Below are 26,262 nucleotides of genomic sequence, written 5' to 3'. Positions count from 1 at the left end.
CTCCATAGTGAAGAATTCCTAATACTCATGAAATCCTGCTCATCTTACTACTAAATGGCCTCTTATTTTGAGACCACGTCCAGTGGCTTTGAGACACTGACCATTGACCAATCACTTTGAAAGGAAACAGTTTCTGCTTGCCGAGTCTATATAAAAACCCCTTGTTTTCCTTCCCTCTATTTGGTTCCCCCCCCTTTAAGCTGCTGGACAGAAAATTATCACTTTTTTTTTCTCTCCCAAACTCTCGGGAAAGGTGGCCAAAAGCAGAATTGAAGATATCAGTTTTAAGGAGCAGTCTGAAAGCTGCAGACAGAGGGCAATGAAACAGAACAGTTTAGGGAGGGAATTTCAGAGCTTAAGGCCCCAACAGGTCGAGTCATTTCTGCTAGTGGTGGAAGGAATGCACGAAAAGCCAGAATGAATGGAGCACAGATTTTAGAAATTCTAAGGAGTTCAGAGCTAGGAGGAGCTGGCACAAAAGGCAAGTTAGGCATAGGGCAAATCAGTCGTGATGTGATAGAATGGCAGAGCAGACCAGAGGGGCTGAATGGTCTACACCTACTTTTGATTCGTATCTCAGTGTTGTGGACTTGAGATTACAGAGGTGGGGAGAAACCAGGTCAGGGAGGGATTTAAAAATGGCTAAGCATTTTTAAGTAAGTTGAGGCATTATATCACCGGGAGCCAAGGATTTAATGCTGAATAATCTGTGCGAAGTTCAATAGCTGCCTGTCTCTCTCTCTCTCTCTCTCATGGTGCAGGTCGATCGGCATTGTTCCCTGTTGAAGATGGCTTCCTTGACAACAGCCAGGGTGATCAGTCTTTATCTTCAGGCTTGAACTCCCCGGCTCTCAGCCAGAATGGGAAATCAGGAGAGCGATATTCCCGAAAGGTTTTTGTTGGCGGTTTGCCACCTGATATTGATGAAGGTGAGTCAAGATTCTTGTGCATGAGGGGACCTATTGTGATTGGACCTTCTTAGTATGTCCTGAAGGATAGCAAATTAAGTGTAAATATTTCTCTGGCTGAAACTGCTCACTGCTGATCTGTTGAATGTCGGTTTTGTGCTCTCCTTGTTTACTCTTCTGTGCTACCAGTTCAAGAGATGAGCGTCACCCATGTGAAAACGTACATAATGTCACTGTATTGATCACTACTACATTTGAAAGAATAGCTCACAAACCACTGTCTCCAGAAGTTGACTGTTCCATCATACAGATAATGGGAATGTGTTGGAATGTGTAGGGTAGGATGTCCAACCTCTGACATGGTAAATGACGGTGTTAAGGGAGCACCATGATTCCTGACTGGGCCACGAATCCAGCAACCTGAACAAGTAACACACTGTCATAAATTCAAAGCCTTCTCGAGCCGTTCATGAATTCAAGTACAGCTAATAAAATAGATCTGCAATAAAATGTGACCTGGAGATCAGATGATTTTTGCAACTCCCAAGCCCAGTGGTTTGTCAATTTCCTTCAGCAGAGGAATCCTGCCCTCCTTAGCTGGCCAGGACCGTACATGTCTCTGGACTTGGGGAAACCAAACTGCATTTGGCAGAGCCTCCAAATCACTGTGCATTCACTGCCCCTTGGTTATAATCCTGGACTTTGTCCTGAACAGCACAGTGAATGGGCTGCACCACATGGGCTGCAATGGAGCAGCTCCAGAAGATGATCCGCCAATACCTTTTCAAGGGCAATCAGTGAAATGACTGCTTCAGTAATTAAGAGGCATGTCATGAGCACAATGCAGAGTGTTGAATGAACAACTTGACGAGAGCGAATCCGCCCCCTGCTGAAGCAATCTAAAAGTACTCTGTTGTCTTTGTCCAATCCTCTATCCTTTTCTGCTTCAACTCGTTATAAAATTCACTAGGAAACGTCAACATAGTTTCTGCTTGTGTCAACAAATTTCGTAAGAAACAATCATTCTTAAAGTGAAATACTCTTCTCAAAAATCAATGTAATTTCAAAAACACAATTTCCTCTCAGCCACAGTTTTTGTTCTCATGATTGGTTTCCCCATCACAGACACCGACCCACTAAATGTATACTTTCTAGCTTTGTAAAATGGCACAGCTTGAATTGGTGGTGAACATTTGTTGATGATTATTATGACATTCTTTTTCTCTGCTCTGCAAAACCTAATATATCATGGAGTTCTTGTCAATGGCCACGTTGTTCCAATGCTCCTTCAGTTTTCAGACCAGCCACATCTCTCCATTTGAGTGTCGACTCCCATTACACGTTTCTTTTCTCAAAATATATTACCACACATTTGCCAAATTGGATTGCATCCATATCTTATTTGTGCAGAGCTCCCGAAAGGAATCTACTCACCGTTGACGATATCTGATCAGTTGAAGAGACTTTGTTCAGCGAGCAGTTCAATATTGCAAGCGACTGTAAAAGAGAGAGTCAATTTTTACGTCACAATTGTGCGGAAAAACATGGTTGTTCCTAGCCTGTAATCAAAACCAGTGCATTTAGCTGCTTTTAAAACTGATTGACAGCCTGATTCTGGACTTGTCAGCAATGGAGTGTCGTGGAACACATAGGAGTCCTTGCTGTCCACTGACAATATGAAGGTTCTTAAATTTTGAGTAACCCCTGATGTAAAATATTTAACATAAATTCATCCCACTTGCAGCTGTGTTTCCATCATGGCAGAGCTTCCCAGCAGTGGCAAAGCTGCTCTTTCAGTACAGGGCTTTGCTGAACCAACGCCTGATTTGGATAAAAATAAAGCCCATTATGTGCTCTGCCTTGGGCAGCTCATGGGATGTTGGAGCATGCAAGGTTACACTTGAATGTGTATATCTAGTTGCCTTGTTGGAGCTGGAGAGGGACAGCTTGACCGTGAATCCAAAGTTCAGAAATTCCTGGTTCTCGAGTGGACGTGTGCAGTGGTGCATCTGACTGATTGGGAGAGAGGAAAGAGCATTTGCCCTTTCTCCTCTTGCCTGTTATTTAGTATGGACCAGGTCAGACCCCCTCAAAACATTTCAAGAAGGTAACCCAGACCCTAACTTCTCTAGTTGTTTTCAGCAGGTGAAGAGGAGTGATGCAGCTGGTCAAAACCCCTCTGTTTTAAACGAAACAGAATTTATTTAGAGTACAGACTGAAACACAAACATAAGAGAACAGGACACATGTTTGGATCATTGGAATCTCTTCTGGAATGGGAGTGACCTGCATAAGAAGGACCGATTGCATCTGAATTTGAAGGGGACTTATGTACTGGCAGGGAAATTTACTAGAGCTGCCTAGGAGGGTTTAAACTAGTAAGTTTTGGGGAGGGGGGGACCAGAGACAGTGAGGAAAGAGATCAATCTGGGACTGGTACAGTTTGGAAAGCGAGCGAGTCAAAGCAGGCAGGAAGAAAGCAGAGAACAAGGTAGGACTGATAAATGAAATTAAACTGCCTTTATTTCAGTGCGAGGCCTAACAGGGAAGGCAGATGAACTCTGGGCATGGTTAGTAACATGGGACTGGGGTATCACAGCAATTACAGAGACGTGGACAGAACTGGCAGCTTAATGACCAAAATATAAATGCTATAGAAAGGATATACGGTGAGGAGGGGGAGTGGTATTTTTGATCGGGGTAGCATTTCTGCTGTACTCAGGGAAGATATTCCTGGGAATACATCCAGGGAAGTTATTTGGATGGAACTGAAAAAGAAGAAAGAGATGATCACCTTATTGGGATTGTATTATCGACCTCCTAAGAGTCGGAGAGAAATTGAGAACCAATTTTGTAAGGAGATCTCCGTTATCTGTAAGAATAATAAGGTGGTTACGGTTGGAGATTGTAAAATTTCAGACGTAGACTGGGACTGTCACAGTGTTGAGGGTTTAGACGGAGAGGAATTTGTTGTGTCCACAAGACAATTTCCTGTTTCATTGTGTGGATATACAGACTAGGGAAGGCGCAAAACCCGACCTACTCCTGGGAAATAAGGCAGAGCAGATGACCGAGGTGTCAGTGGGGGAGCACTTTGGGGCCAGCGACCATAATTCTATTAGTTGTAAAATAGTGATGGAAAAGAATAGACCAGATCTAAAAGTTGAAGTTCTAAATTGGGGGCAGGCCAATTTTGACAGTATTTGCAAGAACTTTCAAAAGCTGACTGGGGGCAGATGTTCGCAGGTAAAGGGACGGCTGGAAAATGGGAAGCCTTCAGAAATGAAATAACGAGAGTGCAGAGAAAATGTAGGCCTGATAGGGTGAAAGGGAAGGCTGGTAGGTTTAGGAAATGCTGGATGAGTAGAGAAATTGAGGGTTTGGTTAAGGAAAAGAAGGAAGCATATATCAGGTATTGACAGCAGAGAGCTGCATATCATTCATATCATTCATCATTCATAGATAACTTTGTCTTGTGTGTACAAGTAAAATACTGCTGGTGCTGGAAGATGAAATGAAAACAGCAGTTCTTGAACTCAGCAGGTCTAGCAGCATGTGTGGAGGGACAATCGCTGTTAATATTTTGATTGCAGAATCACTTGCTCTGCTCTGAAGTTCCAAAGAACTGTGATCCTGCACTCAAAGTAAATTCAGTTTTTCTCTCTCCACAGATGCTGCTGGTCCTGCTGAGTTCCTGCAGCAGTGTGTGATTTTCATTTCTTGCCTCATCCTCAGTAGTAATCCAATGCTTTATTTTCAAATGTTTTAGCAGCATTATCCCAACATGGGTCCCTGTGCAACTCCACCAGTCATCAGAACCTCATGCAGAATCACAACCATTAAAAAGAGCTTCTGGCCTGTTGGACCGCAGAAAGATTTTTTTTCACGTTCCTGCTCAGAAACCCCACAGGACTTCAACTTAGCTTGCAATGTCTGACAGCACCAGGACAAAATTGCATCTTGGAAACAAAGAGATAGAATACTCAGGATAGTGTCATCCACCGTCCTCATGATGTCCTCAACAACAGTCCACCCCACTGGTAACATTAAGACCTTGCTTTCCCACTACTGTTCCCAACTGATGGCCACTCTTGAGGCATTTGGGAGCTGTTCCACCCCCTGGCAACATTTTCTTTTGAGTCACTGATAGTTTTATTTAACCTGAAGAGCGAATTGAAAATTGTCCTGAGTTGACGTCATGCTCCTTTTTCACATGACTGTTTCCAAGTGTGATACTTGGGAGACTGTATCACACTCGTAATGCATCACAAGCTGTTGAAAACCTGAGCAAGTGCCATTTCAGAGGGTACCTTTGGCTGAATGCTGTCTGCTACAGCGGACCATAATATGCATGATTAAAATTAAACTTGTATGCCCTTAAACTTATTACCAGGAGGCCCACACAGGTTGCATATTGATTTCTGGTGATTCCTTTGTGATATAATAGTGGCAGAGGTGAAGGGGAGCCATTTAGCCCTTCAGTCTCTTTTGACAATTCATTAAAATCAAGGCTGATCTGCGACCAAACTCCAAATATTTGCTGTTGACCCACATCCTCTTCATAACCCTTGCTGAACTGACTTAGGTCAGTTTGAGATTTGAACATTAATACTGTCTTGGCATCAATTGCTATATGGTGAAGTGTTCCAAATTTCATCAGCTGTTAGTTGTCTCTCTGTGTGTTCATGTGAGTAATGAAAATTTGAGTTAAATATGTTTGATTTTCTAACTGTCTCAATATTTATTTTTGTTTAGATGAGATAATTGCTACTTTCTGCTGTTTTGGACAGCTCATGGTAGACTGGCCTCACAAGTCTGGAAGTAAATCCTATTTTCCACCCAAAGGTGAGCAGTTCTATTTCATGAAATTGGTGTTAGCATGATTGGCAAAGTGTCCTTTTAAAGAATTTGAGTGTACCACACTGCTAACTTGGTGAACATGGAGAACTGAGACCTGAAGACTAGAGAACGCATTGATGGGATCTTTTTCTAGCCACTGAATCGGTTGGGCATAAATAGGGTGAATAGCAAAGGTCTTTTCTCTAGAGTTTCCCTAGTTGAAAACGTGGGGGCATAGTTTTAAGTTGAGAGGAGAAAGATATAAAAGGGACCAGAGGGGCAAATGTTTCCCACACAGGGTGGTTTGTATGTGGAATGAACTACCAGAGGAAGTGGTCGATGCAGATACAGTATTTAAAAGACAATTGGACAGATACACGAATAGGAAAAGTTTGGAGGGATACGGGAATGCAGGCAAATTGGACAAGTTGAGTTTGGGAAGCTTGGTCGGCATGGACGAGTTAGACTTATGGCTCTGTTTCCGTGCTGTGTGACTCTATAATGTACATGTGTTGGAAAGTCGCACTGGCCTGAGCATCTTGGACAGGATTGCACACAAGTCAGCTCCGGTTCACTCTTGTTCATATGTGTCTTCATAGCAGCCATTGTGGGTCTGAGGTCTGCCGTGCAATTGAGTTCGACTATGGCTGATGAGCACCTCAACATTGTTTGCTCGGCTGAGTTCAACTCCCTTGATCCCCCTCACCCAACAAATGCCTGACCTATGTCTGTCTTGAAAATTTCATTTGGTCTTCAACTCGTCACAGCTTGCAAGACCTTTTTTGTAAAGAGGAAATTGCTTCACAGTTTGACTGTTGAAGGGTCAGGCTATTGTTGAAAGGTCATGTCTCCGATTCTGAAGTTCCCCACAAAAGGTAGCAATTTCTCTCTGGACTGCTGAATACCTGGCATCTCCAAACATCTTTATTTCTCCTTTCTGACCCGTCTAATTTTAGATAGATAGACTGTCAGTTGCAATGGCTTCCCTTCCGACTTGTATTTCTGATGTTTCCCAAAGATCTATCTTTGTCTGTCTCCTGTCTGTTAATCTACATGTTGCTCTGTCATGAAATCACATGCCAGATCCCAAATGTACTTTACCTGCCACTTGTCCTGACTTCTCCTTAGTCTTAGATTTGTCGTGCTGCTTGTCTGTCATCTTGTCCTGAATAAGTGGAAATTTACTCCAACTCAGTATTACGAAAATGAAAGGCACTTCCCTTTGTAACAGTCATGAACCCTGTCCACTGTTCTACTAGACTCTTCACAACCCATTGAAGTCATTGAATGGGACGGTACTGAAGAGGCCCTTCGGCCCATCAAGTCTATATCACCAAGTCTACATTAAGTCTACAAGGTCCCACTTTCCAGTGGTAGGTCCATAGCTTTGAATGTTATGACACTTGATGTTCTCATCCAAGTGCTTTTTAAAGGTTGCGAGATAACTCCCCCTCAACTTATCCACGCAGGCAGTGCTTTCCAGACTCCCATCCAGCTATGAGTGAAAGATCTTATCCTCAGACCTTGCCTTTGACCTTAAAATTATGGCCCCTTGGTATTGACGCTTTGAGCAGGGGGAACAGCAGGTTTCTATCTATCCTATCCATAGAGTCACAGAGTCCTATAGCGTAGAGGTAGGCCCTTTGGCCCAAACTGGTTGAGGCTGACCAAAACGTCTATCCACACTTAACCCCATTTCCCTACAGTTGACCCATATCCTTCTAATCCTTTCCTATCCATGTATGTGTCCAAATGCCTTTTAAATGTTGTTAATGTACTCAGCTCAACCAATTCCACCAGCATATGCATCCCACTCTCCATGTTAAAAAAAAGTTATCCTGCAGGTTCCCTTTTGTTCTTTCCCCACTAACCTTTAACTGATGCCCTCAAGTCCTCGATGCCCTAACCCTGGGAAAAATACTGAGTGCATTCACCCTATCCGTGCCTCTCGTGGTCTTATACACCTCGGTAAGGACCCCCTTCGGTTTCCTGTGCTCTAAAGCAAGAAGTCCTAGCTTGTCCAACCTCTCCTGAAAACTCAGACCATTGAGCCCAGGCAACATCCTTGTAAATTTTTCCAGTTTATTAACACCCTTCCTATAGCAAGGTGACCAAAACTGCACACAATACTCTCAAGTGCAATCTCACCAACGTCCAGTACAACTGCAACATAACTTCCCAACTTCTATACTCAGTGCCCTGACTGGTGAAGGCCAGTGTGCCAAAAGCTGCCTTCACTGCACTGTCTACCTGTGACTCCACTTTCAGAAAACTGCGAGCCCGAACTCCAAGATCCCTCTGTTCCACTACACTCCTTAAGGCCCTACTATTCACCATGAAAGTTGACCTTGGTTTGACTTGCCAAAATGCAAGACCTCACACTTATTACCCTTCATGTGTCATTCCTCAGCCCACTTCCCCAGCTGATCAAGGTCCTGCTGCAATTTCTGCTAACCCTCCACACTGTCCAACATACTGCCTATTTTAGTGTCATCAGCAAATTTAGTAATCCTGTCTTGTACATTCTCGTCCAAATTATTGATATTGATAACAAACAGCAATGGGTCCAGCACCGACCATGAGGTACTCCACTAGTCACAGGCTTCCAGTCCAACAAGCATCCTTCCACTATTACCCTCTGCTTTCTACCATCAAGCCAATTGTGTATCTAATTTGCCAGCTCGCACTGGATTCCATGCATCCATTCCCTCTTCAACTTTCTACACCTCTCTCTCAGGTCCTCGCTCCATCTTCTCTGCAGAAAAGAGCCCTGTTTTCCCTGGAGCAACGAAGCCTGTGGGGTGACCTTACAGAGGTTTATAAAATCATGAGGGGCAAAGTTAGGGTAAATAGACAAAACCTTTTCCTTGAAGTGGGAGAGTCCAGAACTAGAGGGTATAGATATCAGGTGAAAGGGGAAAAATTTAAACGGGACAGAAGGGGCAACATTTTCTTGAAGAGGGTGGAATGGAATGAGCTGAAAAAGGAAGTGTTGGAGGCTGGTACAGTTAAGACATTTAAAAGGAATCTGGATGGGTCCATGAGTAGGAAAGGTTTAGAGGGATATGGGCTAAATGCTGGCAAATGGGACTAGATTTATTTAGGATATCTGGTTGGCATGGACGAGTTGGACCGAAGGGTCTGTTTCCGTGCTGTACGTCTGTAAGACATGTAACCTGAGCTTATCTAGTCTCTCTTGATAGCCAAAATGCTGCAAGCCAAGCAACGTGCTGGGGTAACTCCTCTGTGCTCCCTCCACATGACATCTATCAGACAGTGCAGTGACCACACTACTCCAGCAGCGGTCATATGAAAGTTCGGTCCAACTCCAACATGATCTCCCAGCTATTGTAATCTGTGCCACAACAGATAAATGCAATTGGATTTCATACCTGCCTTATTAATTTATTAATCACCTTTTGGGATTTGTGGACAAACACTGCAAGCTCCTTCTGTTCCTCTGAGCTTCTTAGTGTCCTGCCATTCATGGGGTACTCCTGTTTTACCCTGAGCCAAGTTTACAACCATATATTAGCACTATTACTGAATCACCATATTCTACCTCGGTAACATCACCTGACCTTTCCTCCTCCTAACTCCTGCTGAAACTCTCATCAATGCAATTGTGACCTCCTGACTTTCTATTCCAGTAAATATCCTGTCTGCACTCCAACACTACATTAGGTACAAAACACTGCATAAGGTGAGGCTTATCCAAAATACTGCCCATTTCCAAACTTTGAATAAGTCTCCTTCCCTTATCGTACCTGTGCTGGCTGACTGCATTGCCTCCTGTTGAAGTAATTCCTTGCTCTATTTTAAAAGTAAGCGTCTTTATTTTCAAATCTCCCTGTGGGTTCACTCCTTCACATCTCAGTTAACTGCTCCAGCACTAGAACTTCCCAGAGATCTCTGTGCTCCGAATTCTTGCCTCTTCAGCATTTGAAATTTGATCGCTACTCAGTTGGTGGTCATGCCTTCAGCTAAAAACATTCTGAGCTCTCAGGTTTCCGTGCAAAACCTCTCCGTTTCTCTTCTGTGCTTTTAAGAGTCTTCTAAAAATCTATTTCTTCAAGCCAGGTTTTGGTCATCTGGCTAAATGTCTCCGATGACTCAGGATAAGATTTTGTTATAAATAACTCCAATGACGTGCCCCTCCATGTTGTTTGAATTTAAAAAGCTCTGTATAAATAGAACTTGTTCATACTCAAACCCTCATCTTTGATTTTTTTTGTGTGACAAAGGGAGGTGGTGGCTCAGTGGAAATGGCTAGTAATCAGAACCCCAGGATAATGTTTGGGGATGTGGGTTTGAATTTCGGTCTCTGTGCTACAGGAAGGATGTTGTCAAACTTGCAAGGATTCAAAAAAGATTGACAAAGATAGTTGCCTGCATTGGAGGATTTGAACTGCAGGGACAGGCTGAATATTCTGGGGTTATTTTCCCTGGAGTGTTTGGGGCTGAGGCGTAACCTTATAGATGCTTATGAAATCACGAGGGGCATGGATGGGTTGAAAAGTCAAGGTCTTTGCCCCAGGATGGAGGAGTCCAAAACCAGAGGGCATCAGCTGAAGGTGAGGGGTGAAAGATTTAAAAGGAACCTAAGAGGCAATTCTTGCACACACAGGCCAGTGTATTGATGGAACGAGCTGCCAGAGGGAGTGATGGAGGCTGGTACAATTCCAACATTTAAAAGGCATCGACATAGGTACATAAATAGCAAAGGTTTAGAGGGATATGGGCCAAATGCTGGCAATTGGGACTTTAGATTAATTGAGGATATCTGGGTGGCCTGGATGAGTTGGACCGAAGGGTTTGTTTCAATGCATACATCTCTATGACTCTGTGACACAGTCAAATTTGAATTTGCCTAATACCGGGAGTAAAGAGTGAGCCCAAAGGCCACCAAAAATACTGTTGATTGTTGTAAAATCCAATCTGGTTAACTCATGCCCTTTTGGGAAGAAAATCTGCTGTCTATACCTGGTCTGCCCTCTCGTCTGTCTGGATCTATAGCAGTGTGGTTCACTCTTATTCGCCCCGTGCGCAATTAATGCCCTGAATCCCATTTCTAAATTTTTGAACAACTTTATTGGCTTGAACATTCCAGTGCTTTGCTGGCCAAGGTTCCGACAGCCTGCCCTCTGTCAATGTGAGGTCATCCAAAACTCGACTGCCTTATGCTGCAACTCTCACGGGAATCCAAGCATTATACTTCTGCCAACATCTTTCTTTTTTTTTGTACGTTGTAGAAAGAGAAGACTGCAGGGGTTCGGGTTTAGCGGTCTGTCCTCATAATATTTGAAGAGTTGACGTGTTTGAGCGAGTCCGGTCAGAGTTTTATTTGCCGTTGACTGTGTCTCTTGTTTTGCAGGTTACGCCTTCCTGTTGTTTCAGGAGGAGTGTTCGGTTCAGGTTCTGATTGATGCCTGCTTTCAGGATGATGGTAAACTCTATTTGTGCGTCTCTAGCCGCACAGTCAAGGACAAGCCGGTGAGCATGAGAGTTGCTAATTCTTCGTCATGTGCTCCGTGCCTGTGGCGTTCTGAGCTGGGCAAGCTGTTCCAATTACAACACCTTTATAGAAATGAATTTCACCCTCCACAGATTGAGATGTTACTGCTGGGGATTAGGATAATTTCCATTTCAGATACTCTGTACCAATTTCCAGTTCCATTTGGGCACAGGTTCAGTGTATTTTGAAGGCCCTTCTGCAATGCCTCATCCTGGTAGAGATTTATGGTGTTTTTATTAGAGACAGATGTTCCCTCTTAACCACATCTGTCATCATGTAAGATTGTCGAATGAGATGCATCTTGCTGTTTTGGGCTCCAGTCCACTCAGTGCCAAGTTGATAGTGTGACTAATGGTTGTGGGAATTGTAAAGATACTGGTGCCTTCATTAGTTTGCATTGGATTCTTTGAGACTCTGATCAGTTTTTAACCTGATTTTAAGCAGACGCAGTATGGAAATAAAGAGTGTCCTATTTGAGGCGAAGGTGAGGAGGATTTTCTTTCCCGGGGGTGGTTAGTCATTGGAATTCCGTTCCCTACAAAGCACTGGAGGCTGTGTCATTGACTATGATCAAGACGGACAGATATTTGGTTGATGCGGGAGTTGAGGGGTTATGGGGCACTTACAGCAAAGTGAAGTCAAGGCCACAATCAGATCAGTTACGATCTTGAATGACAGAACAGCATTGAGGAGCAAAACAGCCTCCTCCTGCTCCAGTTTCACATGATGATCTTCTGAAGGGTGAGTTGTTTTGTGCAATTTTTAACATTGCACTTGTTCCAATTCCTTAGGCTGTCAAGGTTCACGAGCTTGGGATATGTGATTTGGAAGCCTCCTCCTCTCCTTCGGGTAGCCTCTATGTTTTCATTTGTATTTTGAGTGAGTAATCTTTCTTTGAGGAGTACCCATTGCCACTTTGTTTGACCTGTTACTATTTTTGGTTATGTTCTGCGTGGCAGGGCCTCTGAGCCCTCAGTAATGTGCAATCTTGTCAGGGGTTGGTTGTGTTCATGAGCTGATGGGAAGGAATTGGTTACAATCTGAGACAGAAGTTGCTTATCAAGTTGAAAATGGACTGGTATTTGAGTGGGTTCGGAGGTTAGAAAGTGCTTAGCGCTTGAGATGAGAGTTGGGTTTGTTTCGTCCTTCGGATAGGAAGCAGGGAATGAGCTGTGGTCCCAAGTTGGAGAACTGAGGTTGTGGCTAAACCTGGAGTTGGTGTTGGATCCATTTCTCCTAACTTGCAACACTGATTGAGATGAAGAAATTAAGGGCAATTTCACTGATTTTTCTTGTTCTCCCCCCTTTAAACAAGTAAACATTGCAATTGTAGACCTTTTTAGGTCCACGGGCTGGTCTATTTCACGGCCAGTGAAGTACTTTCAAAAGTGCTGTTTTTGTTGCAAAGATCGAAATGCATCTGCCACCTTTCGCAAAGTCGGCTCCCTCAGAGAGCTAAGAAATGCTACCTAGCTCCCTGCTATTCATCAAAATGTTCACTTCTGAAAGTGCAGCAATCTCTCAGTACTGAAAAGTAGTCTCAGCATAGACTTCTGTGCTGAGGCCATGAATTGGTCTTGAAATAGTGTTCCCCACCAAAAGACAGTTGGTGTCCAAATGAGGATATCAGCACTTGTGATGTTGACCAGAAATTTTTCCGAACTAAATGCTGTGTAGACTGAAGGCACAGACTTAGGTTCCCATTAAAAAGTGAAACTATTCCCCAGCCAGGTACTCGATCCTTGTCCTTGATTACTGACCGCGATTGAACCAGACTGCTCAGGATGTGGTGTCCTTTTTGACCCTGGTTTTTGACACCTGAAACCATGCTGACATCCACCTCAAACATAGTCTCTGCCCTTGACCTGGCTCATTTGCTGTTGAAAATCCCTCATCCATGACTTTGTTTCCTCCACTGTTGACTGTTCTAAAGCTTAATTGGCCCACTTGGCACTTTGCACACTTCACATTTGTCAACAATTTCAAGAACCTTAACTTGTGCCAAGTTAGTTACGCTTGGTGCTGATACTAGCGCTGCGTGAGTTTTATGTTCTCTTCCTTGTTCTCAAACTTGTCTGTGATCGCCACTCTGTCATCTTCTCCAAACCTCCCCGAGATTGCAGGGCTCCTCCGAATTTTGTCTTTTTCTTCTATCTTTGGTTTTCATTGCCCGACCATTGGTGGCTGTGACGTCAGCTGACATCTCTGTGTCTGTCTGAACGTTTTAACTGCGCGTTTGAAGGTTAGTTCCGAACTAGTTTTTGGTCACCTGTCTTCTGCATATGGCAGAGTGTCAAGTTCATTTTGGCAGCTGTTCCTTTTGAAAAACACCCTGGGACATTCTACTCTCTTCAAAGTGTTGTGTAAACACAAGTTGTTGAGAAAAATAGATTGGAGGACGAGCTGGATGTGGCATTGGAAAATGCATTTACGATCAGGCAGCTGACCCTTCATAGATAAGTAGTCTTTTGTCTTGAGATTGGGGGTAACAGTGTTCATAATGTGGGCACTCTAGCGGCAGAATATAGATTGGGATATTATGGAATGTGAAACTCGGAATGCTCACAGGCTTGTTTCGAAGCAAAATGTGTTCACCGTGTGTTGTCAGGAACCTGCAGTGTTCAGCTATTTTTCACTGCCTTTTTATAGTGTATACTGGGAATAGCCACACCTTCAAAGAGCTCCACTAAGCACTGCTTGTCCTCATCCTACACAATGAACATTGAAAGTGACTGAAAAGAAGCCAGACCCAAGAGAGGGCATTTAAAATAGCCATGTGCTGATTTGATTTACACATGTCCTTCCCATGCCACTCCCTCCACTTTGTACCTTACCTTCGTTCCCCATTCCCCTTCTTCTGCCTCTCACTCGCTTCACTCCCGCCCTTGTGCACTTGTAGCATTTGTAGCATTCCCTGCCTCCACTGGACCAGTAAATAGATTTTAATTGCTCCAGTGAAAGGGGCAAGTTCGTCAACTCTTGGCTGAGCAGTATCTGCTTGTACTCTGGACCTGTTGTAGTTAATGGGGAACAGATAACTCTGGACTTAAGCCCTGAATCTGCATCATCTGCAAATCTAATCTGCATCTTACTGGTGGTTTATCAGATTTGCTTTCCTTCTGGATTCAGGTACAGATCAGACCCTGGAGTCTGAGTGATAGTGACTTTGTGCTGGATGGCTCGCAGCCTCTAGATCCCAGGAAAACTGTCTTTGTGGGAGGTGTACCAAGACCCCTTAAGGCTGGTAAGTAACTGGACACTGTTGAGCTCAGCAGGATATGTGTGTGTGTGTGTGTGTGTGTGTGTGTGAAAAGTTGCTATTAGCTCAGAGGGAGGACACAAGAAGTCCTTTGGGCTTTTGCTGAGGAACTGGTCAGATGCAGTGAGAGGTTTCAAGTCTAGCTGCTTGGGTAAGAAGTGGAAAAGATAGGAATGTGGGACATAATTTGCCAACAGGGTTTGGTAAACACAGTGAATTTGAATCTGACACCAAATCTGGTCTTGCTATTTAACTGCATCTGATCACATTTTTGACTTGCCCGGTGTCTCAAAGCAGTGTTGCAGAGCAATAAATGCAGTCGTGTTGTTTTTATTTCCCTTTCTGGACAAACCTACGTCAGTATTCATGTCTTGTCTCTTTAAGCAGTTGGTGAGGAGAGGCTGTCTCCTTTCTCGGTCCCTGGTTACACACACTCCCAGACCATTCATTATGTCTGACTAGTACGTTGTGGCCCACCCTCAACAGGGAGCCAATGGCCAAGTGGTATTGTTGCCAGACTGTTAATCCAGAGACCCAGGTAAAATTCTGGGGACCGGGGTTTGAATCCTGCCATGGAATAGGGCGAATTTTAATTCACCAAAAATCTGGGATTAAGAATCTAATGATGACCATTATTGATTGTTGGGAAAAAAGACCCAACTGGTTTGCTGATGTCCTTGCAGGGAAGGAAACTGCTTTCTTTACCTGGTCTGGCGTACATGTGACTCCAACCCTACAGTCATGTGGATGACTCTAAATTGCCCTCCTTTGGGCAATTAGAAACCGGCAATAAACGCTGGCCTAGCCAGTGACACCTTCATCCCAAAAATGAATTTTTAAAATTTGACAAAGTGCACTGATTCTTGAGACCTAGTGCTTTTAGGATCTCCACAAAAGTTCATGATGTAATCAGAGCACACAAACTTTGTCTGTTTGTTGGAATTAATTTTAACACAAAAGACTGATCAGGTTCCTGCATTAAACAAGAACCAGTGTTGATCACAAATCAGTAACAGGCAATAATAAGGCAATCACTATGAACTACTCAGGCGTGGCTCACGAAGTTAAGACTGTAGCTTTCATTTTACAATTCCAAATACACATGTGGACACAGACAAATGAAAGAAAGCAATGATTTTATGAGTGGAGAGTCTATTGAGGTGTTTGATTTGCTTGTGAGGACTTTTTGTTCTTAAGTCGTCTTTGTCTGAGTTTGTTCACTTCTTTTGCCGGAGGTACAACATGAGTACACGAGAGAGAGAGAGAGAGAGAGAGTGTTAGAAAACCTGTTCTTCCAACAGTGTGAAGGCTTCTCAATAATTCTTTACAGAATTATTCACACCCACAGCTTTGCAAGAATAAATCGGAGTTGTTGCCGGGCTAATGACTTGTGGCCTCCGTGAGTCGTCCCAAACCAGTCCGCTACTTGTTGCTGTCCAGATTTAACTCTGTGTACACGTCGGCCGTGCACTGCGTAATCTACAACTGTCTCTCCTGCAACGTCCTGAACAAAACAGCAGTGTAAACGTCACACTGAGTTTTGAAAAGTGCAGCATTCCCCAATGTTTTCATTTCTTTGTGGGGGTCCTCAGTCTAAAATACAGGAAACGAAATCATGGGGTCTTTGCAAGTGTTGTTGACGATGAGAACATTCTGCACATCAACCATAAATGATGTAGTTCTGTCAACTTTTTAACTGCCAAGTTTTTAATTAAATTATCTCGAACCCAATTCTGTTTCCTACTTCAAGACCAACTGCTATTACTTCTTATAATGCAAAGAATAAATTAGCGTATCCTCCAACTCTAATAAGAGACCATGTGTGCCATCAGCAAAATTGCACTCTGATTTGTTGGGGGTTTGTTTTACGAGTTACAGGATGGATAAGCAGCAAAGGTGCATCGAAGTTGTGCAGAATCTTTGTTGGAAAACTCCTGGAGTACCATGCACAGCATCTCCATATTCCGAGGAGGTATTAGACAGGTTGCCAAAAAAGTGACAGTCATTAAGTTCGAACTGCCAAGTTATTGATATCAGGAAAGACTGAACAAATTCCTTTCACCAGAAAAGAGAATCCTGCGAGGTGACCTGGTAAAGGTCTTGAAGTTTTTAAAATGGTTTGTTCCCTTAGTCATACCAAAGGCATTTCCACTTGTAACAGAGAGCAAAATCAGGAGCTATGAATATGGTAGTTAGCAATAAATCCAATCAGGGAATTCGGGTGAAATGTCTTCATCCAGAGTTTGGTGTTATAGGAGGGATATTATGAATCATATTACTAAGCTGGAGAGGGCTCAGAAGAGAGTTAGCACAATGTTGCTACGAATGGAGGGTTTGAGTTACAAGCGGAGGATGAATAGGTTGGGATTTTTTTTACTCTAGGGTGAGAGGTGACCTGACAGAAGTGAGTGTAATCTTTAGGGGTACCGATATCTTTTCCTTCGAGTGGGGGTTTCAAGGTGAGGGGGCATATTTCTATGGTGAGAGGAGGAAGATTTTAAAAAAGCATGAGGGGGCAACTTTTTCCACGGAGTGGCTCGTGTGTGGAATGAACTGTCAGAGAAAGTGGTGGATGCAGATACAGTTAGAATGTTTAAAAGACTTTGGATGAGTACATGAATAGGAAGGGTTTGGAAGGAGAAGGCAGTTGGGACTAGTTTAGTTTGGTATTATGATTGGTGGGGACTGGTTGGACCAAAGGGTCTGTTTCCATGCTATATGACTCTGAGAATATGAAACTCCGTGCTTCACGGAGTATGGCTGAGTGAACATTAAATCTTCGTCTGAGGGAAAGACAGATAAGGCATGATAGAGAAAGGAATCAAAGAATGTCTTCATTAGTTTTGCATTCCATGATGGGAGGAAGCTTGTGTGGACTATAAGCAAAATCAATTGGACCCAGTAGTAGCCTATATCTGCGATGTATGTGCTAACTAACCACTGAAACCCTGAAATACCCTGGAAAATGAATAGCTTGAATCACTTAACAATTTCTCAGCACTACATAAATCGAGCAATCAAAATTAAGTGGAAACCTGGAATATGTCATGAAATCAAATCCTCAGGCAATGTGTTTAGTCTCTAAGTAGTGTCTTCCAATAGCTTTCATAATTAGAGCTTGGAAAAGCCTGTTCAGAAACTCTAAAGCATCCCTGCCTTGACCTTTTAACTGGAAGCTCAGTCACTGGACAAGACCATCCCATCCCAACCACTGCTTCTGGACTAACTCCTGCAAACGGTATAGGAAAGATGCTGTTATATTCAAGACGAAGGAGAGTCAAAGCGTGGTTAACTATTGATGTTGTGCAAACTCTTGGTGTTAAAATCTTGCTGTTGGTCCTTGTGAGGGGAGAGGTCACCGAAGTGGTGGGGGTGGTCAGTGAAACAGCAAGCTTGTTGAGTTTTTGCCATCCCAGATATTTTTATGTCAATAATCCCTCCCCCTGCCAATCACAGAAGCAAGTCAATAATTGGACTGTCTGAACCTTCCTTTGCACCCAGTTTTGGAGCAGGAGGTCTCGCCTCTGAACGAGGAGCTTCTGCGTTCAAGACCCACTCCAGGATTTGTCGGCACTGGCAGGAATGGTCTTGACATGGCTCAAACACAAGGATAACTGGTTTGCTAATCCCTGTTCCGTAAATGGGGAAATATTGTGTCTTGACAATAGGCAGCAATGTTGACGTGCACGCTGTGAAATCTTTTTCCACATTGTCTGCAACACAAGTTTAACTTCTTGTGCGTTATGTTTTTCATTCCGGGCCAAGGGACATGGTTTGAGGGTGTTGGTTGGGAGGTCAGGAGGTGCCCAGCAGACTTTGCAACTAGCTGTGTAATGCCGAGAGTTTGTTGTTGCAGTGGAGCTGGCCATGATAATGGACCAACTGTACGGAGGAGTTTGCTATGCTGGCATCGACACCGATCCTGAGCTGAAATACCCAAAAGGAGCAGGCAGGGTGGCATTTGCCAATCAACAGAGCTACATTGCGGCAATCAGTGCTCGCTTCATCCAGCTACAGCATCGGGACATCGACAAACGGGTAAGTCCTATTTGTGCAACCATGGTTAGAACAGAGAAAGCAAATGGACAATTTAAAACGTAGGCGTTCGAAAGCATGAAGGAAGCTTGCCTCGACATTGCACCTTTTCAGAATGTCTTAATGAGGTTCTCATGGAGTTTGTTCCATGTCATAATGTAGGAATGGCAGCAGCCAATCTGTGCACAGCAAGCTCCCACAAATAGCCATGTTATTATGACCAGTTGTCCCTTTTTCCTTTTGTTTTGTTTGTTGAGTAAATCTTGACCCAGGACACTATAAAACAAAGAATTCTACAGTGCAGAAGGAGGCCATTCAACTCATTACGTTTGTACCAGCTCTTGAAAGAGTTTACCCAGCTTTGTCGTGTTGTTCAGCCATATCTCCATAGCCCCCCTCAATTCATCACTTTCAAAGATATATCCAGCTCTCTTCACAAACCTCTGGTATAATCCAACTCCACCACACTCACAGGCAGTCTGTTCCAAATCCTAACACCTCTGAGTAAAGATGTTTCTCCTCATCTTGTTCCTAGCTTCCTTGCTGACAGTCTTCAGTTTGTAAACTGTACTTAATGACATAGCAACTAGTGGAAACAAAATATCCTTACTTCCCCTGTTAATAATTTTGAACACCTCATTAAGATCACCTCTTAATCTTCTGCTCCAAGAAGAATAAGCCCAATTTCTCTTATGTTTCCTTTTATTTAAGATCCTTTGTTCCTTGTGTCATTCTAGTAAATTTCATTTGCAGTCTCTTCAGGGCTTTCAAACCCTTCCTTCAATGAAGTGCCCAGAACTGAACACAATCCTGCAAATATGATCTCCCCAATGATTTGTAAAAGTGTAGCATTGCTTCCTTGTTATACTCTATTCCTCAAATTTATAAATCCAAGGATCGTCTAAGCCTTCATAGCAAATTTCAAATGGGCGGCACGGTGGCTCAGTGGTGAGCACTGCTGCCTCACAACGCCGGAGACCCGGGTTCAATTCTCGCCTCGGGCAACTGTCTGTGTGGAGTTTGCACATTCTCCCCGTGTCTGCGTGGGTTTCCTCCGGGTGCTCCGGTTTCCTCCCACAGTCCAAAGATGTGCAGGTAAATTGGCCATGCTAAATCGCCCGTAGTGTTAGGTGAAGGGGTAAATGTAGGGGAATGGGTCTGGGTGGACCGACCTTCGGAGGGTCGGTGTGGACTTGTTGGGCGGAAGGGCCTGTTTCCACACTGTAAGTAATCTAATCTAAAACAACTATTTCAACTTGCCTGGCCACCTACCTTCCAAGAATTATGGACTTGAATCCTGAAGTCACTCTGATTTTATTCTAAGTTGTATGATTGAGACTGTATCATTTCTCCATGTTCCTTCTATCAAAATGCATAACTTCACGTTTTTCTACATTGAAATTAATCTGTCAGGTGTCCATCCATTTGATCAACCTGTCGATGTCCCTCTGAAGTTGCTCACTATCATTCTCATAATTGACTGCTCTCCCGAGGTTAGTATCACGTGCAAATTTAAAACATGAGATTTTGCTTGCAAGACCCGGCTCCAAATTGTTCGTACAGAGCAGAAAAAGTCAGGGTCCCAAAACCGATCTCTGGTGAACACAACTTTGAACCCGTCCCCAGTCTGAGAAATGCCATCTCTGCCAACCCTCTGTTTCTTACAGTTGAGTCAACTGTGAATCCATGCTGTCAAAGACCCAGCATCCCAGACATGTCTAATTTTCCAACCATCCTGCCATGGAGCATTGTATCAAACGCTTTCTGGAAGTTCAAATGTGCATCCACAGCAGTACCCTCAAATCTACTGCCTGCGTCACCTCTTCAAAGAACTCAATTACATTTTAGGACAAGACCTGCCCTTGACAAAGCCATGTTAACTATCTAGTCTTAACTGATTTTGCTGTAATTCTATATCCCGTGTTATGGCCTCCATCCATTTGCCTGCTGTTGGTGTCAAGCTGATAGGTCTGCACTTATCCTTTCTCTCTTTTTTTTTAAACAACTGCATCACATTTGTAATCCTCCAGTCTTTGGAACTAATCCTGTATTCAGGGAGGCCTGGAAAATTTCTGCCAACAGCTCCTTCATTTGCGACCTTACCCTCTTGGCGATTTAGAATGCATCCTATTTGAGCCCAGTGACTTCTCCACTTGGAGTGCTGCCAGCCATTTGAGCACTTGGTCTTTATCTGTCACTACATTTCTCAGTTGTTCACCCCTCTCATTTTCAACTGGGCCAGTGTCACTGATGGCTTCTGTCTTGACCCAAACTAGAAATGTACTAATTAAGTACCTTTGCTTCAGTGAGCAGCTCACCTTGCTTGTTCCTTTAGGGCCCCACTCTTTCCTTCACTAATCTTTATGCTATCAGTATGTTTGAAGCACATTTCACAATCTGTTCTAGATTGAAATGAATCTGTCAGGTGTCCATCCATTCGACCAACCTGTCGATGACCCTCTGAAGTTGCTCACTATCATTCTCATAATTGACTGCTCTCCCGAGGTTAGTATCACGTGCAAATTTAAAACATGAGATTTTGCTTGCAAGACCCGGCTCCAAATTGTTCATACAGAGCAGAAAAAGTCAGGGTCCCAAAAACCGATCTCTGGTGAACATAACTTTGAACCCGTCCCCAGTCTGAGAAATGCCATCTCACTACTATCAACCACTATCCTTTGCTCATGGAGTCATAGAGCATGGAAACAGACCAACCAGTCCATGCCGACAGTAATCTCAAACTTAATTAGTCCCACCTGCCTGCTCTTGGCCCATATCGCTCCAAACATTTCCTATTCATGTACTTATTCAAATGTCGTTTAAACGTTGTAAGTTCATTGCACACGCGAACCAATATTTTTTAGAAAAAAAGTGCCCATGTCTTTTATAAAATCTCTCTCCTCTCACCTTAAAAATATACACCTCATCTTGAAATTCCTAATCCTAGTAAAATGACACCTCCCATTATAACCATGTCCATAACCCTCATGATTTCATAAACCTCTTATCTCAGGTCACCTCTCAACCTCCTCAGCTCCCAGTGAAAAAAATCCCCGCCTTTCCAGCCATTCCATACCCAACAAGATCTCTTCTGAACTCTACCCAGCTTCATAATATCCTTACTATAATTTGGTAACCAGAATTGGACACGGTAATCCAGAAGAGGCCTCACAACATCAACATGACTTCCCAAACCCTGTACTCTGATTAGCTTCCTTACTTTAACCTGAGCTTCTAGCCAGGATTTGAGATGCACTTCTTGACTACTTCTGGTGTTATTTTTCCAGTATTCCGACCTCTTCTTTTCTTCCTTTGCTAGCTATGGATGTCCTGTATGTATTTCTCATGGGTATGTACCAAGCTTACATCCAGTTCATCACTCTTTTGGAAATGTCCCATTTTCCAACCACTGTATTATCTCCCAAAATGCGTTTACAATCAACCTGCTACTGTTCAACCTTCAGACCCCTAAAATCTGCCCTTTTCCAATCTGGGGTCTGAATCCTTGACTGATTTTTATCCTTTATCAACTTAATATTGAATCTGGAATGGAATCTGTTACAGTTTTGAATACTGTATCAGTTATGCCCACTTGAGGATAGGTGGGAGCCCAATTGAATGGCATAGAGTCTGAGAGAGAAAATAATGGGGAAAGAGGGCTAGGGGAACAGTTTCCACCCAAGTGGTGAGTCACTGACCATAGACTGCACATTTAATGCAATTGACAAAAAGTCCAGATGGGGCAATGAGGATTTTTTCTGTTCAAGTAGAATCATAAATTAATTGAATCCCTGCAGTGTGGAAGCAAGCCATTTGGCCCAACAAGTCCATCGCGACCCTCCAAAGACCATCCCATCCAGACACCACCTCCCCCCCCACCCCGTCCCTGAAGCCCTGCATTTCCAATGGGCAAACTACCGAGCCTGCACAATCCTGGACATTATGGGGAAATTTAGCATGGCCGGTCCACCTAACCTGCGCATCTTTTGACTGCGGGAGGAATCTGGAGCACCCAGAGGAAACCCACGCAGACATGGGGAGCATTTGCAAATTCCACACAGTCACTCGCCAGAGGGTGGAATTGAAGGTGGGTCCCTGAGGCAGCAGAGCTAACCACAGAGCTACTGTGTTGCAAAGGCTATGGCAGAGGTACTAAATAAGTACATTTTTAATTCGGTCAAGGCAGAAACCAACAGTGACAAAAGCCCCATTGAAAATATAGGTGGTGAGCAACTGAGAGTATTGTGACAGATAAAGAAGTGTGGAGTTAGTAAGGTAAGATCCACATTTATGTGGGAGAACAGCAGCAGGCTTTATTGAACTTAGCTGTATACAGAGGGATGGTAAGATTGGATATCCTATCTGCAGCCTGACAAATCCAGACTCTGTTTGTACGTGCCAAACAATTATGACTTAGCTTCTTGCATGCAGGCTCAGTAGCTTGACAGCGTTTCTTTTAAAATCCCTTGTTGAACAACGATCTGGAAGACACTGGCTGAGCGCACGGCATGAGCAAGTGGAAATTACTTGGTTCAAAAGTGGACAGGATTTAAACTTGAAGACGTTAGAAAGGGCAGGATTGTGCACGAAGACAGTGTGACTGAGACTAACTGGATGTCTCTTCCAAAGAGCTGGCACAGATGTGATGTGTTGATTGACCTCCTTCAAGTCCTGCGAGATTCTAGGATCGTTCGCAAATTGGTCAATTTGCCAAACAAATGATTTGGTTTTTTTTTGGGCGGGTGAGGTAGGAAATGTCAGTCAAGTTGCAGCTGTTGTTAAACTTGTAAATTACATCACAGCTTAAAAACTGAACCGTATGGAGTCCTGAATCCTCTCTCTCTCTCTCATTTTGCCCTTTCCCTCCGCTCGCCATCAGCCTGGTTCTGTGACCAACTCCTTGAGTCCTCGGAGCTGAAAGGGTTGAGATTCTCTGGCCAGGTCCAGAGTCTGAACAGCCACTGCAGGCTGCCATGAGAGGGCAGTAGAGAGTGCAGGCACTTCTGTGGTGACTTGCACTTTTGTCAAGATGCTGATCCACAGGTTACAGGGTTTGGTAAAGACAGTGTGTGAGAATTTCGAAAATGGGAGATGTAAATCCCTCAGGCCTCAATTTTCAAAAGAGCGTTGATCAAAATTAGGGAATTTTTTGGTTAATGGTGGGCTGTGACTGTGATCATGATGGCTGCTCTTTGCTTACAATTCACTGAAACTCACTACTGAAGCACCCTGAAATTTTGAGACTGGTGCTGTAAGGAACAATTTTGCGAAAGAATTGTCAGTCAAAATGAGCACAAATGTTTGGGAGTTTTTTTGCTGGTACAGGCTGCCCTCTGGTGGGTACTTGCAGTAAAGCCTCTGTTTATGTTCCTGTATTTTGAGGAATTAATCGAGTTCTGGTGATGTACAGCAGAGAGACCGACCCTTTGATCCATATCCCAACCTAATCTCGTTCCATTTGTCAGCATTTGGCCTGTAGCCCTCTAAACCCTTCCTTATCATATACCCATCCAGATGCCTTTAAAATGTTGTAATTGTACCAGTCTCCACCACTTCCTCTTGCAGCTCATTCCATACACTGACCACCCTCTTGTGTGAAAAAGTTGTCCCTTACGTTCCTTGCAAATCTCTCCTCTTGCACCCTATGCCTATGTCCTCTAGTTTTGGGCTCCTCCCAACGCAGGGAAGTTTCCTCTGCACTGGGGAGACTGGACATCTCCTAGCAGAGCGCTTTAGGTAACATCTCCGGGACACTCGCACCAATCAACTCCACCATCCTGTGGCCCAACATTTCAACTCCCCCTCCCACTCTGCCGAGGACATGCAGGTCCTGGGCCGCCTCCACCGCTGCTCCCTCACCACCCAACACCTGGAGGAAGAACGCCTCATCTTCCGCCTCGGAACACTTCAACCCTATCGCATCAATGTGGATTTCACCAGTTTCCTCACTTCCCCTTCCCCCACGTCATACCAGTCCAGCCTTCCAGCTCAGCACTGTCCTCATGACCTGTCCTACCTGCCTATCTTCCTTTCCGCCTATCTTCCTTTCCACCTATCCACTCCACTCTATCACCTCCATCCCCACCCCCATTCACCCATTGTACTCTATGCTACTTTCTCCCCACCCTTCTTTCATTTATCTCTCCACTCTGCAGGCTCCCTTCCTCTATTCCTGATGTGAAGGGCTTTTGCCCGAAATGTCGATTTTCCTGCTTCTCCTGACCTGCTGTGCTTTTCCAGCACCATTTTAATCTAGACCTTGTCTATTTATCCTATCCACGATTTTATAAATCTCTATAAGGTCACCCCTCAGCTTCTGACACTCCAGAGATAACAGCCCCAGTCTATTAAGCCTCTCCCTATAGTTTAACCTGTCCAACCTTGGCAACATCCTTGTAAATCTTTCCTGAACCCTTCCAAGTTTCACAACATCCTCCTGATAAGAGGGACACCAGAACTGCACATTCTTGTGTCTTGAGGAATTAATCTTTGACTGGCCACAGGAACCGGTGCACTTCTCGTTTGTGTTGGAGTACAGTCATGTGCTCAAATCAGAAGGAAAACAATGGAAAGGAAACTGATTTGTGGGTGAAGTATTTTCCCACAAGTTATTTGTGCACAGCAACACATACTGACCATGTTCAATTCCATCTGATTCAGTAATTTATGTGGCAAAATCTTCACGCTCTGTTGATGATCGCCGGCTGTACTCTTGCTCATTTTGTGGAGAGTCTGGCGTACGCAGTGACTTCACCTCTTCACTGGTTCAAGGAGAGCAGTCACGCAAATTTTCCATGCACAGAAAATTCATGGATTGCTGTTGGAACAGCCCTGTGCTACCTGGGGTTCAAAGACAAGAACGGTGGCACAGTGGTTAGCACTGCTGCCTCACAGCGCCAGAGACCCGGGTTCAATTCCCGCCTCAGGCGACTGACTGTGTGGAGTTTGCACGTTCTCCCCGTGTCTGTGTGGGTTTCCTCCGGGTGCTCCGGTTTCCTCCCACAGTCCAAAGATGTGCAGGTCAGGTGAATTGGCCATGCTAAATTGTCCGTAGTGTAGGTAAGGGGTAGACATAGGGGTATGGGTGGGTTGCGCTTCGGTGGGGCGGTGTGGACTTGTTGGGCTGAAGGGCCTGTTTCCACACTGTAAGTAATCTAAAAAAAAACAAGATAACTACACAGGGTCAGACATGCACTTAGTGCGTGGGCCTTGTGTAGTGATTGGAACCAAGGCCAGATGGATCTCATTGACTGAGTTCACTCATTGGGATTATTAACCCTGGTCCTCTCAGGGAGCCCTGGCTGATAGCTATAAATAGGGATTCATAGAGTCTCCTGATTCTAGGGACCGGCTCTGTGCTGGCTAACCACATATAAAGAAAAGGGTGGCTTTGTGACACGATACCTGACTCCTTAGAGTTATTTCACCTTGGTCGTGTCAGATCAAAGGCTGGTGACATTCAGACATATCATAAACAATGACAAGGTAATGTATTTTTGTAATGTTGATTAAGGGATAGATATCGGTGAGGAGACCAGGGATAACTCCACTGCTTTTCTACAAAATGGTACTGTACCATGCTTAACGTTCACCTGATGAGGACAACAGGACCTCAGTTTAATGTCTCCACTGAAAGGCAGCATCTCTGACAGTGCAGTTCTCTCTCAGTCCTGTCCACTAGTAAATTGATCAGCCTTGATCTTAGA

At 44.0% G+C, this 26,262-nt stretch overlaps 1 protein-coding gene across 1 annotated transcript in view; it reads left to right on the top strand.

Annotated features, from left to right (window-relative positions):
• Positions 1–26,262, top strand: part of LOC140459650 (cytoplasmic polyadenylation element-binding protein 2-like) — a 52,566-nt gene that overhangs the window by 20,279 nt on the left and 6,025 nt on the right. The window contains exons 3-7 of the mRNA XM_072553982.1: positions 762–929; positions 5,664–5,753; positions 11,122–11,240; positions 14,392–14,506; positions 18,378–18,559. Of these exons, the coding sequence (XP_072410083.1) occupies positions 762–929; positions 5,664–5,753; positions 11,122–11,240; positions 14,392–14,506; positions 18,378–18,559 (674 nt within the window). The remainder of the gene's footprint in view (positions 1–761; positions 930–5,663; positions 5,754–11,121; positions 11,241–14,391; positions 14,507–18,377; positions 18,560–26,262) is intronic.

The sequence above is a fragment of the Chiloscyllium punctatum genome, chromosome 35, assembly GCF_047496795.1.
Source record: "Chiloscyllium punctatum isolate Juve2018m chromosome 35, sChiPun1.3, whole genome shotgun sequence".
In the NCBI taxonomy this organism is placed as follows: Eukaryota; Metazoa; Chordata; class Chondrichthyes; order Orectolobiformes; family Hemiscylliidae; genus Chiloscyllium; species Chiloscyllium punctatum.
The sequence above is the reverse complement of the archived record's forward strand: the minus strand, read 5'-3'. Positions and strand labels throughout refer to the sequence as shown.